Source organism: Micromesistius poutassou, assembly GCF_964030765.1.
Source record: "Micromesistius poutassou genome assembly, chromosome: 24".
Lineage (NCBI taxonomy): Eukaryota > Metazoa > Chordata > Actinopteri > Gadiformes > Gadidae > Micromesistius > Micromesistius poutassou.
This window is the reverse complement of record NC_140294.1, coordinates 2,514,400-2,530,189: the sequence shown is the minus strand read 5'-3', so window position 1 is coordinate 2,530,189 and position 15,790 is coordinate 2,514,400. Positions and strand designations below refer to the sequence as shown.

Genomic DNA, 15,790 nt, shown 5'->3' with positions numbered 1-15,790 from the left:
ATTTTCAGTCGTACGGAAGACATTCCCTCGCTCTGGTGCTTTATTGGTAAAGAATGACTGAGACAGCGACCATAAATCACCAGGCAGGGATACAGGGAACACAAAAAGGCTCAAGGAACCTTCTAGTAGCCAGCATACCAGTGTTTAGTGCTTTCTTTCATTTCCTTTATTTAGGTTTTTTTTTGCCCCCTCCCCCCCTTTGCTGGTTGGGGCAAGTCAGGGCCCGGGGTCGGCGAGCCAGACATTAGCTGATACGACTTGACGTTGAGACGATGCGTACATGCATTCTTCCTAAACCATTAGGGCGGGGTTACGCCGAGCTGCCAGTACGCTCTGCTCATCGGCCGCTGGCAGCCGAAGCGCACGTACGTAGCTGAACGAGAGGCTAATAGCCTGACAGGCTAATGACAGGCCGCGCTGACCCCCCCTTGTCGAGTAAAAATCGAGGGGGGTTTCAAATGATTGACTGACAGCGCGTCACAAGTATGCCTGTCGGACAGTTGGTAATGATATACACACGTCCACACGCACGCACGAGTGTGCGGGCTAGGTATGTAGGCCGACTTCTAAGGCACACACATGCGCGCGTCAGGAGTGGACGCAGCTGGTGCCTGGAATAATTTGAGCCGGATTTATTCAAATCCGATTTCACCTTCGGTGGTTGGTAGGCTACGTGTCTGAAATTCAAAGAACACCTGTTTGTCTTCAAAGTTTATTCTTTGAAAAACGAGCTAAAAACCGACGTTGCGCTATAAGTGACATTCCAGACAAGCGGTAACACCCTTTCTTTCTTGGGGATGATAAATCTACCGTGGCGGAGTCTCTTATCTTTGGCGTGAACTTGGGGGTTTGAAACCTAACGCATGTGTTAAGTAGGCCTACAGACGTCCCACCAAGGTCTCCTGTACGCGCTTTGACCAGGAGAGGCTAGAACGCTTAACCTGCTTGCGCAGTTTATTCACAAGAACAGATCAAGGCAGAAAACCAAAATGCTGCAGTGTCTTTGGTCGACGTATGAGGGACGACGGAGGATTTTTCGGAATATGTTCTAACTTTTCACCATTGTGACAGGAAGTACTTACTTTGCGTCCGAGAGGACCTTCAGGGCCGATGTCACCGGGGGGACCGGCCAAACCCTGAGAAAGACCCGGAAGATGTTACTCTCAAAGGCACTTTGGACCTCATAAAGGCATTGTGGATCCCACACTAGAATACGGATCGGCCACACCAACAGTAATATACCATACCTAAACTAATTCAAAGTGAAGCCATTTTAAAAACAGTTGGGCTATTTGTTACTGAATCAACATAGCTCTGATCAAATCTCTTAGTATAAATCAGTACACACAGTATTGAATATAATGTTGAATATAAATCAGGTTATTGTTGCCAATGAAAAGGTGGGAAAGTGGGGCATCATTCATAATGTGTTTTATTAAAGATGAAAATAACAAGAGAGGGGATCTGAAAATAAGAGTCACCTGTAGTCCCCGGATTCCTCGGTTCCCAATGGGGCCCTCCACACCCTGGTCAATGATACAGTCAGTTAGCTCACATCACACCTAACGCCTCTACGCTTTTAGCATTTCAACGGACGGTTCTATCCAATCAGAGTGCGACATCAACCTACAAATCAAAACGGTTGATTTAGATTTGCTTTCTTAATGACAAACTGAGAAATAAGAAAACATGGCGGGCATCTAGGAAAACGTCCTTATCATCCCTTACTATAACCCTTTCATTACTCATAAAACAAAAGCACTTTGCCGTCAACAACCAATCTAAAACGAATTTGCTGAATACTTCCGTTACTGACCAAAAAATTTGCTTGTTTTCCTGCATATTTGCACCTTCATATTTAGTTGTTAATAGGACTTTAGCATAAAGCTGATTAGCTAATTGGTATTTGTATTCTTTTATATATATACATCTGTGTTGTTCTTCTTGTCCGTTCATGAAAAAGAGGATAAAGTTAGTTCACCACCCGGCTGATGTTCGCTGTATGAACCCCAGGAAATATTTGCTGATTATAGATGAATACATTGTGCTCCAGGTGTAAAGGGAGCCATAGTTAACTACCGGTCAGCCCAATGGGACAGGGAAATAATGGTGGCTTTCAGTCGGAAAATGAAAGTGCAACTTACCCGGTCGCCCTTAATGCCAGGTGTTCCACATTCTCCCCTTTCTCCCTGAAAACACACAAAACATAACAACAGTCATCTTCGCAAGGAATTTCAGGGCGCACTTGTCGGGAACCACTAATATTAGTTCATATCCTGTCATTGAGGGACAAAGATGTTTTAGAATTTGTCAATGTCTGTATGCGTTATAAGGTAATGTTGAATAACGGATTAAAAAAAAAAAGTGTGCGTTCCTGTCTCAACTTGCTCGGCGGAATCTCTTGAGAATGAAGCAACACAACCTCGCTTTATAATTTAAACTGTTAACCGCGGTTAACCCCATTCGAGCGTGGCATGGAATGTGAATTTAAATGAAAGTTTGAATACTCGTGATGAAGCTGAACTCGATCCACCGGTGGCGTCTTTGAAGACTTTACTCAACGTTTAAAAAGTAGGCTACAGTCCCATAATGTCAGCCCTTTAAGTCTAGAATCTTCCACGCTTTGTCTCCCCGTCATCTACATGTTTTTTTTTTTCCCCCGTGAATCAGGGGAGCCGTGCGACAAACAAAACAAACACACAAACAAATATTTAAAGTATCTCCAATAAAGTCGACAGCACACCTTCTCTCCTTTGTAGCCGGATTTCCCCTGTGGTGACACAACAAAAAACAGAGAGAGGCATGAGTGGGCAATCCGACAGCAATCAAAAACACCATGGAGGCATTGAGCAAAGAACACTTTAGCAAAAAAAACAATGGACTCAGATTCTTAAATATCTATTTGGGTTTCATAGTCACGAGCAAAGGATTCACTGCACTTGTTGTGTAAACCTCAAATGCTTCCACTTTGTCCTCACCTCCGAGCCGTCACGACCGGGAAGTCCGCTAAGTCCGCTCTCTCCCTGGGGTCAGAAGGTCAATGTTCAGCGGGACACTCAAAGACGGCCTCGCCAACGGGATAGTGTATACATTCGACGCGGCGACAGGACGTCGTACCTTAAAACCTTTGGTACCCGGGGTTCCGTCTTCGCCCGAGCGCCCCTTCTTGCCCTGTGGAGACCGCCACGACGGTGACATTTCAACGTCCATTATTAAGACAAGCAGAAACACTCGTGGAGACCATCCGCCCCCACACACACACCGCTCAAAGCTAGCCACCTCTTCTTCTGGGAGTCAAACACCCTCAAGGCCATTGTGTGTGTCTGTTGTGGATTGTGTGTGTTTATGTGTTTGTATGGGTATGTGTGTATGTTTGTGTGTATGTGTTTGTGGTTTGCCTGTGTGTGTGTGTGTGTGTGTGTGTGTGTGTGGTTTGCCCGTGTGTCTTTGCATGTGTGTGTTGATTTCCTGTGTGTGTGTGTGTGTGTGTGTGTGTTATTAGCTTGTGTCTGCGTGTTTGTGTGTTGTTTTCCTGTGTAGTGTATATTATTAGCCTCTGTGTGTTTGTGTGTGGTTTTCCTGTTTGTGTATGTGTATGTGTGTGTGTGTATGTTAATCGCCTGTGTGAGTGTGTTTATATTTATGTTTATATTTTTGACATGGTATTACAGAGGACGTATAGAGAGACTTATGCGTTGCTTTAGCCCATTAGGGGCTTTACGAGGTTCATTACCTCTTCCCATCCTGTCGGGAGCACATCAAAGCGCTACAGCCGACAGCTAACAGAATCACTCTCACTCCCCTCAGAGGTCATAAAACAACATGGAACACTGTGAGAGACCATGTTCCGGAAACGTGTGAAATACGGGTAAACTGTTAAAAAAAAAAAATGTAAAAAACAACAGAATAAGAATTTTTTTTATTCTGTACATAACAACACACTGATATGTCGTGTTTTCCTTTTATCTTCTTCTCTGGTTTGGTCATTTTGAAATCCCCACATAGGTGGATTGGGATGTTCTCAATTTACTGTTGATGCCACGAATGGGGCCTCAATCGCCCTCTCCTAACATGTGTGGTCTGCGGACCGGTTCTGTACACAGGGTCTGCTGTCTGCATATAGCGTGTGAACTTCATCAACTGGAAACATCCAGCAATTTACTCCCGGCCCTCCCGCCCAGCCCTTCCCCTCACTTCCAACTCCTTACAAGAAATCTGGCAATTACATACGCAATTATCAAGGGGTCTTTTGTTGCTCGCCCTGCTCCCCTCCACATCTTCAAAGCAGACATGCTGGCAGTGATTGTGTCTTAGCGACTTCAGAAGAATATGTGTGGTTTTCACAGACGGCTACGATGTGACTTTGTGTGTGTGTGTGTGTGTGTGTGTGTGTGTGTGTGTGTCTGTGTGTGCGTGCGTGCGTGTGTGTGTGTCTATGTTGTGCGTGCGGTGTCTAAGTGCGGCAGGGTGAAAGGGGAATGATGAAAAAAAAATCAAGACCAAATATGAATCGACTCAAAAATCAAGATGACGTACTTAATTAAATCGACCACAAAAAAAATCAACACAGCAATTAAATGAAATGAAAACGGAAACTGAAAAATCAACATCAAAATAAAGACAAAAAGGCGTGTGTAGTGTGTAGTTACCGCGGGGCCGACGGGGCCCCTCTCGCCCTTCTGACACGCGCACTGGCTCTTGGCGACCGGACACTTGAAAGGGTACGGAGACACGAGAGGGACAAAGTTAGCAGCGGAAGCCCCTGACCCCGACGGGCGGCGGATCAAAGCGTGGGAGAGAGCGGGAGAACACTTACCCCGTCCTCGGCCAGCTGGGTCTGAAAAGACAGAAGCACAAAAGAAGAGTCAGAGTCAAGATCGGCCGTCAGCCACGGAGGCCCGCCGGAGGCCGGAGCGATAACCAGATGGCTAGACTCAAGAGAGCGCCCTGGCGGCGTTCCCGCGACCCGCCATTTTCTGGTGCGGCGGTCGCCACGCGGCGACCGCCGCCATGGTTCGCGGCGATGTACAGTCCCGCGTTTTTCAAACTCCAAACAAACCCTCCTCTCGCCGTGTCTGACTGCGCGGCGCCACGTTCTGACACCGCGCCTTTATTTTGTCTTTTGGTTTTATTAACAAGAAAAAAAACACAACAAAACAATACAGTAGACGCTGGCAACCATAAACAATTCAAAACCTCCACACACACACACCCCCCCCCCCCTCTCTCGCCCTTCCAGCAGACACCGCGAAACCACTTCAGATTAGCGTTGAGTTTAACGTCTCTGTTCTCTGTTCCTCCTATGCCGACATCAAAGCCGTCATCTCCATCTCCCCAATAAGAAGATGCAATAACAGAAGAATTCCATCCCCGGGCCGGACCAAACAAAAAACACATGGAGGACCACGGTCGACGATGGAGGAATGGATCCCCTCGGAAAAAAAAAAAACGTCAAACATTTCCTCCCACCGGATGAGGACGGGGGCTGTCAGTCTGTCGCCACCAGAGGTCTGTGGGTTCTCTCTGTGAAGACGCCGTGGAAACTCTCAGGAAACACTCGGGCTACGAGCTGGGCCCCCCCCCCGGAGGGCCTCTTATAGGCAGACGATACGTGATCTTACGCCGGCCCTCCTCGGGGGGCCCTCTCAGCACGTGTGCAGACGTATGGCTTTGACGACGTGCGTTCGATGCTCGCGTGAGACCGCCAGAAAAACACGGCGATCAGAAGTGGGGGGGGGGGGGGGAGGGGAGATGGAGCAGTATTTCAACCACGTTGCGTATTTGGCGTTTTAATATCCGTTCTACACAGTGTGAAACACAGCGTGTCTGATCTGACTAGCAAGACTTAAGCGAGACACTTTCGTTCACAGCGTCTCACAGCGGGTACCAGGGGAGGGCCGACGGGTCGATAACGAGCAGGCAAGGGGTGAGACGCGTTGCTCAAAGGGTGCTTGGAGTTAGGTCGTTGGGACATTGGGTTCAAACCCAGATCAAATCGGCCGGGGACACCAGTGGACAATTCTGTGCATAAACACATGCGGAAAAAAAGCATTAAAAGCAATGCTTTTAAAAGCAATGCTTTTAATGCTTTTACTTGCTCTAAGCCGGATGCAAACCTTCAACTACGCCGCTCCGAGACCCAACATGGATCGCTCCAGGCCTCGTCAACAGATGCGTGTTCGCGTCAGGAGGGTAGCGGCTCTCATCCTGCGTTATCTCATCCTGTCCGGTTGCTAATCATCCGACGCTAAACGTGCGCGTAAAACGTGCGAAAGCGCCCGCCCAAATATGCCAAAGAAGTTAAATAACAGCTTTCACCTTCTTGTGTGGATCTCATATCAAGGTGTGTTTTTTTTCCTCACAGCTTGTGGCAACAGGGAGCCGCGGCGGATTATTGAAATATGCGTTGTGCCTGTCCGGTCTTGCCTGGTTCATTTAAGCTCACCCCCACCCCTACTGTACCAAATAAACGACAGGGTTTTTTTCTGTAACCAGGAGCAGATGTTACCGGTCTGGGTGAATCTCATACCCGCCGGCCTGGGTTTTTTTATTTACATTGTTTCCTGCCCCGACTTTATGATACACCTACAAGCAGCGATGTTTTATGATGCATGTGGATATGTGTCTGTGTGAGTGTGTGTGTGTGTGTGTGTGTGTGTGTGTGTTGTGAAAGTGTGTGTGTGTGTGTGTGTGTGTGTGTGTGTGTGTGTGTGTGTGTGTGTGTGTGTGTGTGTGTGTGTGTGTGTGTGTGTGTGTGTGAAAGTGTGTGTGGGAAAGTTTATGTGTGAGTGTGAGTGCGTGTCTGTGTGTATGTGTGTGAGGGAGAGAGAGAGAGAGAGAGAGAGAGAGAGAGAGAGAGTGTGTGTTGCAGTTTGAGTTGGTCTGTTTGTGCGTGCGTGCGTGCGTGCGTGCGTGCGTGCGTGTGTGTGTGCGTGCACACTGAAGGAATGTGATGCATTGAATCAAATTAAATAGAATCCAAACAGTATTTCCAATATTTTCCCCAAAAAGTAAGTGTAATTTCCATGGTGAATTTTCCGAGCCAACGGCCACCTGTTGCTATGGCAGCAACAGGTGGTCTACGCAGTCTACGGCTGAATGGTTGTAAGAGGTGTGGAAGTGAGAGCTGATTGTCAGCAACAAGCAAGGTTTGAGAATGTTGTCAAATGAACAGTGAATATCACACCAATAAAACCTCTAACTAACCTAACGCTTCGATCAAACCTTAGCGACGGCAACATCACATCCCGCCTCTCGTGAAACAAACCGACGCATCATCAGACGTTTCCGATTGGCTCAAACTGGTGTCAGCTGATTTAAATGGTAAATGGACTGCATTCATATAGCACTTTTATCCAGAGTGCTTTACAATATTGCCTGACGTTCACCCATTCATGCACACATTCACACACCGACGGCGGAGTCAGCCACGTGGGGATCAGTCAGGGTTAGAGGCGTCTCGCTCAGGGACACCTCGACACTCAGCTAGGAGGAGCCGGCGGGATCGAATCGGCAACCTTGCGGTTACCAGCCAACCCGCTCCACCTCCTGAGCTACTGCCGCCGAATGTGACGTCGTCACATTCACTTCCACCCATCGAAACCGGACTTTTTTGTTAGTTTTTGACCCGTTTTTTTTTGTCTTTACTCACAATCTCCTTGACCACCTTGTCCACGATGGCGCGGTCCTGCAGGTTGTGGAGGTAGCGCGCGGCGGGCGAGCTGGCGATCTGCTGCAGCATGCCCACGTTCACCACCTCGTTGGCCTGCGGCGTGATGCCGATGGTGAAGAAGCGCACGCCCTGGTTCTTGGCGTCGGCCACCGCCGCCAGGATGTCCGGGTTGCGGGGGTGCGAGATGCCGTCGTACAGCAGGATGGCCACCTTGATGCTGGCCGCCGGCGACTCCTCCAGGTAGAGGCGCGTCAGGTTGGTGATGGCGTAAGTGGCGTACGTGCCGTGGCCGATGTACACGATGGGCGCCACGCGCGCCTTGAAGTCCTGCGCGCCGCGCCACTGCTTGAAGGTCTGCTCCACGATCACGGTGCTGCTGTACTGCAGCAGGGCGGCGCGGGAGGACACGCCGCGGCCCGACGCCAGCCGCACGCCCTGCAGCCGCTCCACCACGTCGGTGGCCAGCCGCTTCTCCTGGGCGTGGTTCTCCTTGGCGCTCTCCGAGCTGTCCACCAGGAAGGCCACCTCCACGCCGCAGTCCTCGCCGCCGAGCGCTGTTGGGGGGGGGGGGTGAGGGAGGAGGGAGGGTGAGGGGGGGGAGGGAGGGTGAGGGGGGGAGGTGGAGAATGAAGGGGCGTAGGAGAGGTGGAGGAGGAGAAGAGGGGAGGAGGCGAAGAGGGAGGGGAGGGAGAAGAGGTGGGGAGAAGAGGGTGGAGGAGGAGGAGGATGATGAGGAGGAGGAGGAGGAGGAGGAGGAGGAAGAGGGGGGAGAAGAGGAGAAGGTGGAGAATGAAGGTAAAGAAGGAGTAGGGAGAAGAGGGTGGGGAGGAGGAGGAGGAAGGAAGGGGAAGGTGGAGGGGGAGGGGGAGGAAGAAGGCGAGGAGGAAGAGAAGAGAGGGGGGAGGAGGAGGTTGAAGAGGAGGAGGTAGAGGATGAGGAGGAAAAGGGGGGATGAGGAGGAGGAGGAGGAGGAGGACAAAGGAGAGGAAATGAGGAAGAGGACATAGGAGAGGAACAATACAATGAAGACAGTGAGGAAGAGGAGGAGGATGAAGAAGAGGGAGAAAGACAACATGAACAGGAGGACAGTGAGGGAGGGCATGATGAAGGGGAGGATGAGGAGGGAGGAGAGGAACAGGTGAGCAAGTGATGGATGAGAACACGCAGATTATGAAGGAACTGATGTAAAGGCTAGGCTGTCTGTCATCATGAGCCCATGATGGTAAGATCATTCACACACACACACACACACACACACACACACACACGAGGAATGATTTCATTCAGGTTGGATCCCAGACCTGAACCTGGACCTGAGTTTGGAATCCTCGTAGCTCGGAGCAACATTTCATTCACTTCAACCCTTTGAACCTCGGCCTTCGTCTAACCAGCTACTCAGGACAAAGAGGGCCTATCGTATATTTCCTGCCACAGCTGGAAATTTCAAATGATCTGCTGCTGCACACATCGTCTGGGTTCAAGACTACAAAGACCAGCATGCATGTGATTTGTTTTTCTTTTTCATCGCTGGGTAACCAGGGGGCATTTTAAAAGCAGGAAATGACCTGTGCATATTTCATTTCCAGGATTTGATGGAGGGTGAAGTATTTTCTTTGAACTTTGAACCTCCGATGGAAGAAGTACTTGGATCCATTAAGAGTATTGAAGTGTTTTTTTTTTCTTTTGGATGATGTATTTATCAAGTGCTAGGTTTGACACCATTTTAATTAAGGGGTCTCTCCACATGTCCATGAATCAAGCCAAACTTTTCCACTTCTAAAAAGTGTCTGAAAACGTGTGTGGGGCAGGGCATCAATCACATTTATCTACAGGTGGAAGACATTTTCCATCGACAGAATGTGCCTAAGGACACACAATCCCTGTGGGATTAACACGTTTGGGGGTCGCCAAGAATCAAATGGTTATGACAAGAGATAGATGGTTCTGGAAAAAACCCTACAGCCACCATGAACTCAAGTCCAGGGAACCATCTGGAACCATCTGCACTTGAAGATAAAACGTTGTTTTTGTTTGATCCACAAAAAGAAACGCATTATAGTCAAAACATAAACTAAGGATGCTAGTCTTAAAAAGTGTGTCACCTGAGTTCCCCCCTCCTCCCCTCACAAACAACTTGACCTGGCAGCAAGGTTTAATGACCGGACTCACATTCTCCGTTTTGAGGGATAGCGTTGGCCGTGGGCGGTTTGCCCCTCCCCCGGGTGGACACCACTATCTCCTCGCGCTCTTCGTCGAACTCCTGCGCACCGAGCACGTACAGTCCGCAGAGCAGAACCAGCCACTTCAGTAGAGGGAACATGACCTCCGAGCCGTCAGCTGAGAAAGAGAGAGAGCCAGGGAGAAGGAGAGGGGAAGGAGAACGAAGGGGGGGAACGAAGGAAGGAACGTCGGACGGACTCAGACAGAAGTTCCCGCGGCGTGCTTCGACAAGCACGCCCGTTGGAAACGTGTCGTTTATTGCTGGCCACATAACTCACCTGACAAGCGTTGCTGAGTCAGGGGTTTCTCCCCCACAAACGTCTGACCTCTTCCAGGCTTTGGAGTCTCCGGTTAGAAGACGTGAATGAATACGAATGAGAAAGTGAAAGAAAAGAAAATGACGAAGAAAATACCCCAAACTTTGTTAAAGGGGGTTCCGTTGAACTACATGAACTTCAGGACAGTTGCTCCGAGTCCCTACAGTGAAGCTCCTGTCGCCTCGTTTTGAAACTAATTCCCCGGAGAGAACTTCACAAGCTACAGCAGTGGTGTGGTCCTGGACATTCCTTGCACTCTCATGCTCTCCTTCTCCTCAAGGTCTCCTGCTGCTCGCTCCGACTTCACGACTTATGGCCACATGGTCTGAGGTGCTCTCCATTCAGGACTGCCCGAGGTTGTGGAGAAGGCAGAACGGGAGCTGGTGCTGTCTCAGAGGGTGGAGGAGGGAGGAGGCGGGGCACCAGGGTGTGTGGTGGGTGGGTGGGTGGGTGGGTGGGGGTAGGGTTGGGGTTGGAGTTGGAGTCGTGGGATGTCCTAGCCGTGGAGGAAGGCAGCGGAGGACTCGACACGCAGCGAGATGCTGCTTAACTGGAGTGCAAAGATGGGACGGCTTTTTCGTAATTTTATACTGTCCTGACTAGAACTGCTAGCCCGAAGCAGTGAAGCAATTTTCTTTTCAGCGAGAGCTGTTGAGATGACAGAGCTTTTCTCTTGTCTGTCTGATACGTGTTCCAAAGGTTAAGTTAACCTAGCAGGTATGCCGACAACACTGTGGTTTAATCTTTATTTTCATTATTCATTATTCATCATTTTCTGGTACTTGCATGGGACTGCATCAGACAATATAGTCATTTCTAACAAAAGGAAGACAAAATTAGGTTGGAAACTTCAACAATGCACGTGTGTAAGGAAACAGAAGGTAATGATTTCCTTGTTTCATTGACCTTCTTTCGCTGCATGTCTGCAGATTTTGGCAGTCAAGTCAAGTAACAAGGTATGACGGCCTAAGGTATTTAGGGTGTGTCTTCCAACAGCTCAATATATCACAATCAAGGTTTTCGTAACAATAGAGAGTTTTATGGGCCATCTATTGTGGCCTGTTTTTTAAATAAAATGGACGTAGCTAGCTCTGGAAAGTTTTGCACCCCCATCTGCTGTCTACTACCCTACAGTGATAAGCTGTCAATTTCGCAGCTTCGCTGCCTTCGCTCTAAAACACACTCTGCAAAGAAAAGTGCGCTGAGCAGAATTTCGCTGAGCAACATCTTGTCAAATGTTGGAATGCGGATGGTATTCAGTATCTGACATCTGTATGTCCTGCTTTCAATACTACTGCAGGGAGCACCAGAAACTAATGGAACCATACCGCCAAACAAAATTGTAATACCATTTCATGCAATAAATGGCTAAATCTATGACATGATTCCTGACAGAAATAATAAAGTTGTGGTCGAAGTCGAAGTTCACGTTTTCCATTACACTCACATTCATCAGGGTAAACTCGACCTGATGCCCTTGCAATGATTAGAACATTTTTGTTGGTGAGTTATTTCAGTTGACCCGTGTACGTCTCCAAAATTGTAACCTCGACTGTGCTTCACAAGGGGCGTTTGGCCTTTTGTACTCATTCCACTCTCTGACGCGGCGCGCAGGACTTCGCTGAACCATCGCTCAATACGGGCTGTCTCCAAACACAGACATACACAAACCTCAGCTTTTTTTTTTTGACAGAGCTGAAACTGTTTTTTTTTATAACACACACATTCCAGGATGAGTCCTCGACCGTGTTTGTCTGAGGACTCTGAAGTCACAGTGTTCGGTTAAAAGAAGGCCCGCGTTTAGAAAACACAACTCAGCCCCAAGCATAATTAAACACATGCAGCCTCAATGCTGCATGTGCAAATGTAAATCCCGAATCGCCCAAGGGCGCAATTTATCCTGCCCTAAATAATACAAGAAGAGGATCATCGGCCTGGACCCATTTGTGAAAACAAAAATAAATAAAAGGCATTAATAGATTAAGGCTTTTAAGGCTTTGTCGATGTAGCGCTGCTACGGCAGCAGTCGCCAGGCTTGTGGTGCAAGCGTCCCCAGGGGAACACAAGGGCACATTCAAGGGTACCTGTGCATACGTGATGAGGTACATTTTCAGCAGCACCGTGTTTGTGGGCCAAGGGCAGAGTACTTATTTTTATATGCCAGGCTCATGCAAAATAGCGACAATTAAGAATTTAATTTGCTCCCTGACACGGTGAAAAGAATGGCACGCGTCGTTTTTCCCCAGGATAACTGAAGAGTTAAAATGGTAAGAGAAAACAGACAGACACACACACACACACATGCACACGTACACAAACACATTCACACACATAAATAGGTACACACAACACACACACACAGACACACACACACAAACACATTCACACACATAAATAGGTACACATGACACACACACATATGCACACACACACACACACACACACACACACACGCACTAATAAGTGATTCTACACCGTTTAACAAGACAATACAGGCTCTGGTATTAACAACCTCAAAGACCCTGAAATGTATGATGTCATCGCGTGCCTCCGCATGTCATTTTCCTATTCTGGCGCTCCCATACCTGGGGACGATTCCTATAGCAACACAACTTTATTTGTCTTACTTTGTCCCAACTTGTCTTTTTTTTTTTTGAGAGCGAGAATGGCTAATAATAACATTGCAGCGCTCAGTGAAATCAGAATGATTCATTAAACAAACACAAGTCTGCGGTCCTCTGCGACACTATCACATCAGCAGCAGCTTATAGAGATGCCATTTAGGAATGAAAAAGAAAGGCGCATTTGTTTAACTTTCCAATGGATTTCTTTCATGTATTCTTTTTTTAAGACGGATGAAAGTTAACTGCCAATCATGGACCATCAGGCTTTTACTTTGAAGAGGCTCCTGCTCGATAATGGAAACAATTAGGGGAAATGTTCCGTTGGAAAAATCACTGGAGTAATATCAAACAGACACGCTATAGGGGTTGGGTTCTTAAAAAACTGACAATTTGCAGTGATGGAGAATATACGTGATCCTTCAAGTCATGTAAATCTGGTATTTGTATCTGAAATGTACGCCTATGCAAGAATTGGCAGGCCTTGTGTTATGAATTACAATTTAAAGTGAGTCTTCTTAAATAGTAGGCCTACTTCCTGAGGGGGTAATTAATGCCCATTTATGGACCAACGTTTTTTCCCCTCACATGAGAAGCCCTAAACCCTTACCTGCTCCTTGATTGCATCAAGATGTAAACTATTACAACTGTCATCGACATGAAAATGAATCAACATCGGAATTCTTATAAGTCCCTTTGGATAATACGTGTCTTATTATATTATTTATTATTATTATATTGTAAATGGCAACAACAATTACTAAAAGTTTTTGATGTAAAAACGAGCCACCATAGAAACACGTGTAAATTTGTAAAACCCCCACAGCGGTAGGATTGACCTTTCACCTTTCTGTACTGGAAGTTTCCAGCATAGATTTGCTTGAGCAAACTTTTTCCATAACGTTCATTCCATTTTTCTGATATGTGTGATGTGTCTTCACATGCCGATAGACTAGGGAAGAAGTTTGTGTTTATCCAGACAGATGTCTGCGAGCAGACAGCGAAGAACAAGGGTGTTAGTTCAATAGCCTAAGGTTTTCTTTAGCGTTTTTTTTTTTTTGAAGAGATGACATTAGACCTCAGAGGAATCCCTCCTTTGATATGATGTCAGATTTTGATGTCTGAATAGAAAGAAAACGACATCTGGTTTATATTCACTTTTCAAGTTATTTTGAGGAAAGCATCATACAGTTAATGTAGATACAGGTCATTAGAGAGCAGATTATTGCACATATGGCATATTGGACCCTTGACTGCAGGAACTGTGGAATATGCGATATTTTGGCTTGGAGTCGCACACCCGTGCCACAACAAATTCGTGCCACAACAAATTCGTGCCGACATCTATATAGTGTAAAGCAGGGTTCCCCAATTAGTTTTACCAGAGGGTCAAATTTGATCAAGCATGCCACGCCAAGGGCCGAGATATCGTTACATTTTTTTAATTCGCCATTTTTATGTGCACATTTTGCTTTAATTATCATTACTATAATTATTAGTAGTAGTTGAAAATACCCTGTGTTAGGAGTCACACAATAATGCTCTCTTGAAACAAAATGTGTCCAAAACCTACCATTAATTTATTAAAATGCCGCTGGAACATCAGCAAACAAAAAGTCCAGCAAACAAACACGCACACAGTGCAGCAGCCCCAAACATAAAAACTTAAATAGCATCAGCACAGTGTGTCTTCAACAGGGCATTGGGCCTGGTGCCATCCATCCAGATCAGTGTGTGTTCACATCCACTCTCTTCCCCTCTCTATATGTCTCTCCCTCCCTCTCTAAGAGACACAGGAAGATTTTAGTTTGTTAGCTTTAAAATGTGATACCACAATATGTGACATTAGTTTTAAACTTTTTAAATATGTGTAGCAAATAACATCAGTCTGTAAAAAAAAAAAAAAAAAAAAAAAAATATATATATATATATATATATATATATATATATAAATATATAATTTTTTTTTTTTTTTTTACACGTGAATGCCACTGGGTCAGCGCGGGCCGGACATTTGGCTCCTGCGGGCCGGATCTGGCCCACGGGCCGCTAATTGGGGTTCACTGGTGTAAAGGTTCAAATGAATGAGTATGAAGGCCGAATTGTACCTCAGCTTCTTCCTATAGGTTAGGTATTCGTGTGGGTCTATGTCACATGTGTAAAAGGGGCCCCTGATTTCACCTTTCACAATGAATGGCAATTTTAGTACCGCGTTACCGCTCTGCCCTCTAGTGGGCATACGTGAACATTACACTAGAAAATGCCAGAAAACATGTATTTGGATGTCCTCTAAATATGGTGCCGATGGTGTCATACATTATTTGTATCCGTAACAGCCCACGTCTTATTCTAATACTGTAAAACTGTCAACGAAAGTAACGGTTTTTTTTAAGACAGGTGGACAGACAGAGGGTCGTAGGTTGAGGGCAGGAACAAGACAGAGGACAGGGGTAGGACCATGAGCATATATACAGAGACGTCAACGTCGCAGCCATATTAGAGAGGTCTAAGTAAATGGGGGATGTGGGGGCTGGGGTTTTTCTTGATAAAAAAGCTCTGTAACTTTGACATTTCTGATCGGATTTCAATGGGTCGTTATTATATTAATATTTAATAATTATAATTTGTATATTTATATAGAATATCTGATTAAAAAAAACGGTAGGCCTATATATATATATGTAAAAAATTTTTTTTTAACAAAAACGACTATTTAAAGTCGGTTAAGAATACATAAGAAAAGTAAGAAAGTAAGAAAAGTAAATTTAAAGTTGCCTATCCAGAAAAATTGCAGTCCTCACGTCCATGTTCGTTTACAGGCCTGCCTTGGCCTCTCCAATATGGCGGCGACGTTGACGTACGATCCAAAGGCCAACGCAGCGTCAAGGGAAAACGGCCACACTTCCGAGACGATGTGCGCATGTCCAAACGTCAGGACTTTACGCGGCGCCTGCGCACTG

The 15,790-nt window shown here is 46.7% G+C and overlaps 1 protein-coding gene across 1 annotated transcript in view; it reads right to left on the bottom strand.

Moving 5' to 3' along the window:
* Positions 1–11,839, bottom strand: part of LOC311369759 (uncharacterized protein) — a gene marked incomplete at both ends in the record, with an annotated part of 28,646 nt that extends 16,807 nt beyond the window's left edge. Inside the window, 11 exons of the mRNA XM_084487967.1 lie at positions 1,083–1,136; positions 1,482–1,526; positions 2,145–2,189; positions 2,744–2,770; positions 2,979–3,023; positions 3,118–3,171; positions 4,650–4,712; positions 4,817–4,837; positions 7,652–8,226; positions 9,842–10,009; positions 11,773–11,839. Coding sequence (XP_084344093.1) covers positions 1,083–1,136; positions 1,482–1,526; positions 2,145–2,189; positions 2,744–2,770; positions 2,979–3,023; positions 3,118–3,171; positions 4,650–4,712; positions 4,817–4,837; positions 7,652–8,226; positions 9,842–10,009; positions 11,773–11,839 — 1,164 coding nt within the window. The remainder of the gene's footprint in view (positions 1–1,082; positions 1,137–1,481; positions 1,527–2,144; positions 2,190–2,743; positions 2,771–2,978; positions 3,024–3,117; positions 3,172–4,649; positions 4,713–4,816; positions 4,838–7,651; positions 8,227–9,841; positions 10,010–11,772) is intronic.
* Between the last annotated feature and the right edge of the window lie 3,951 nt (positions 11,840–15,790).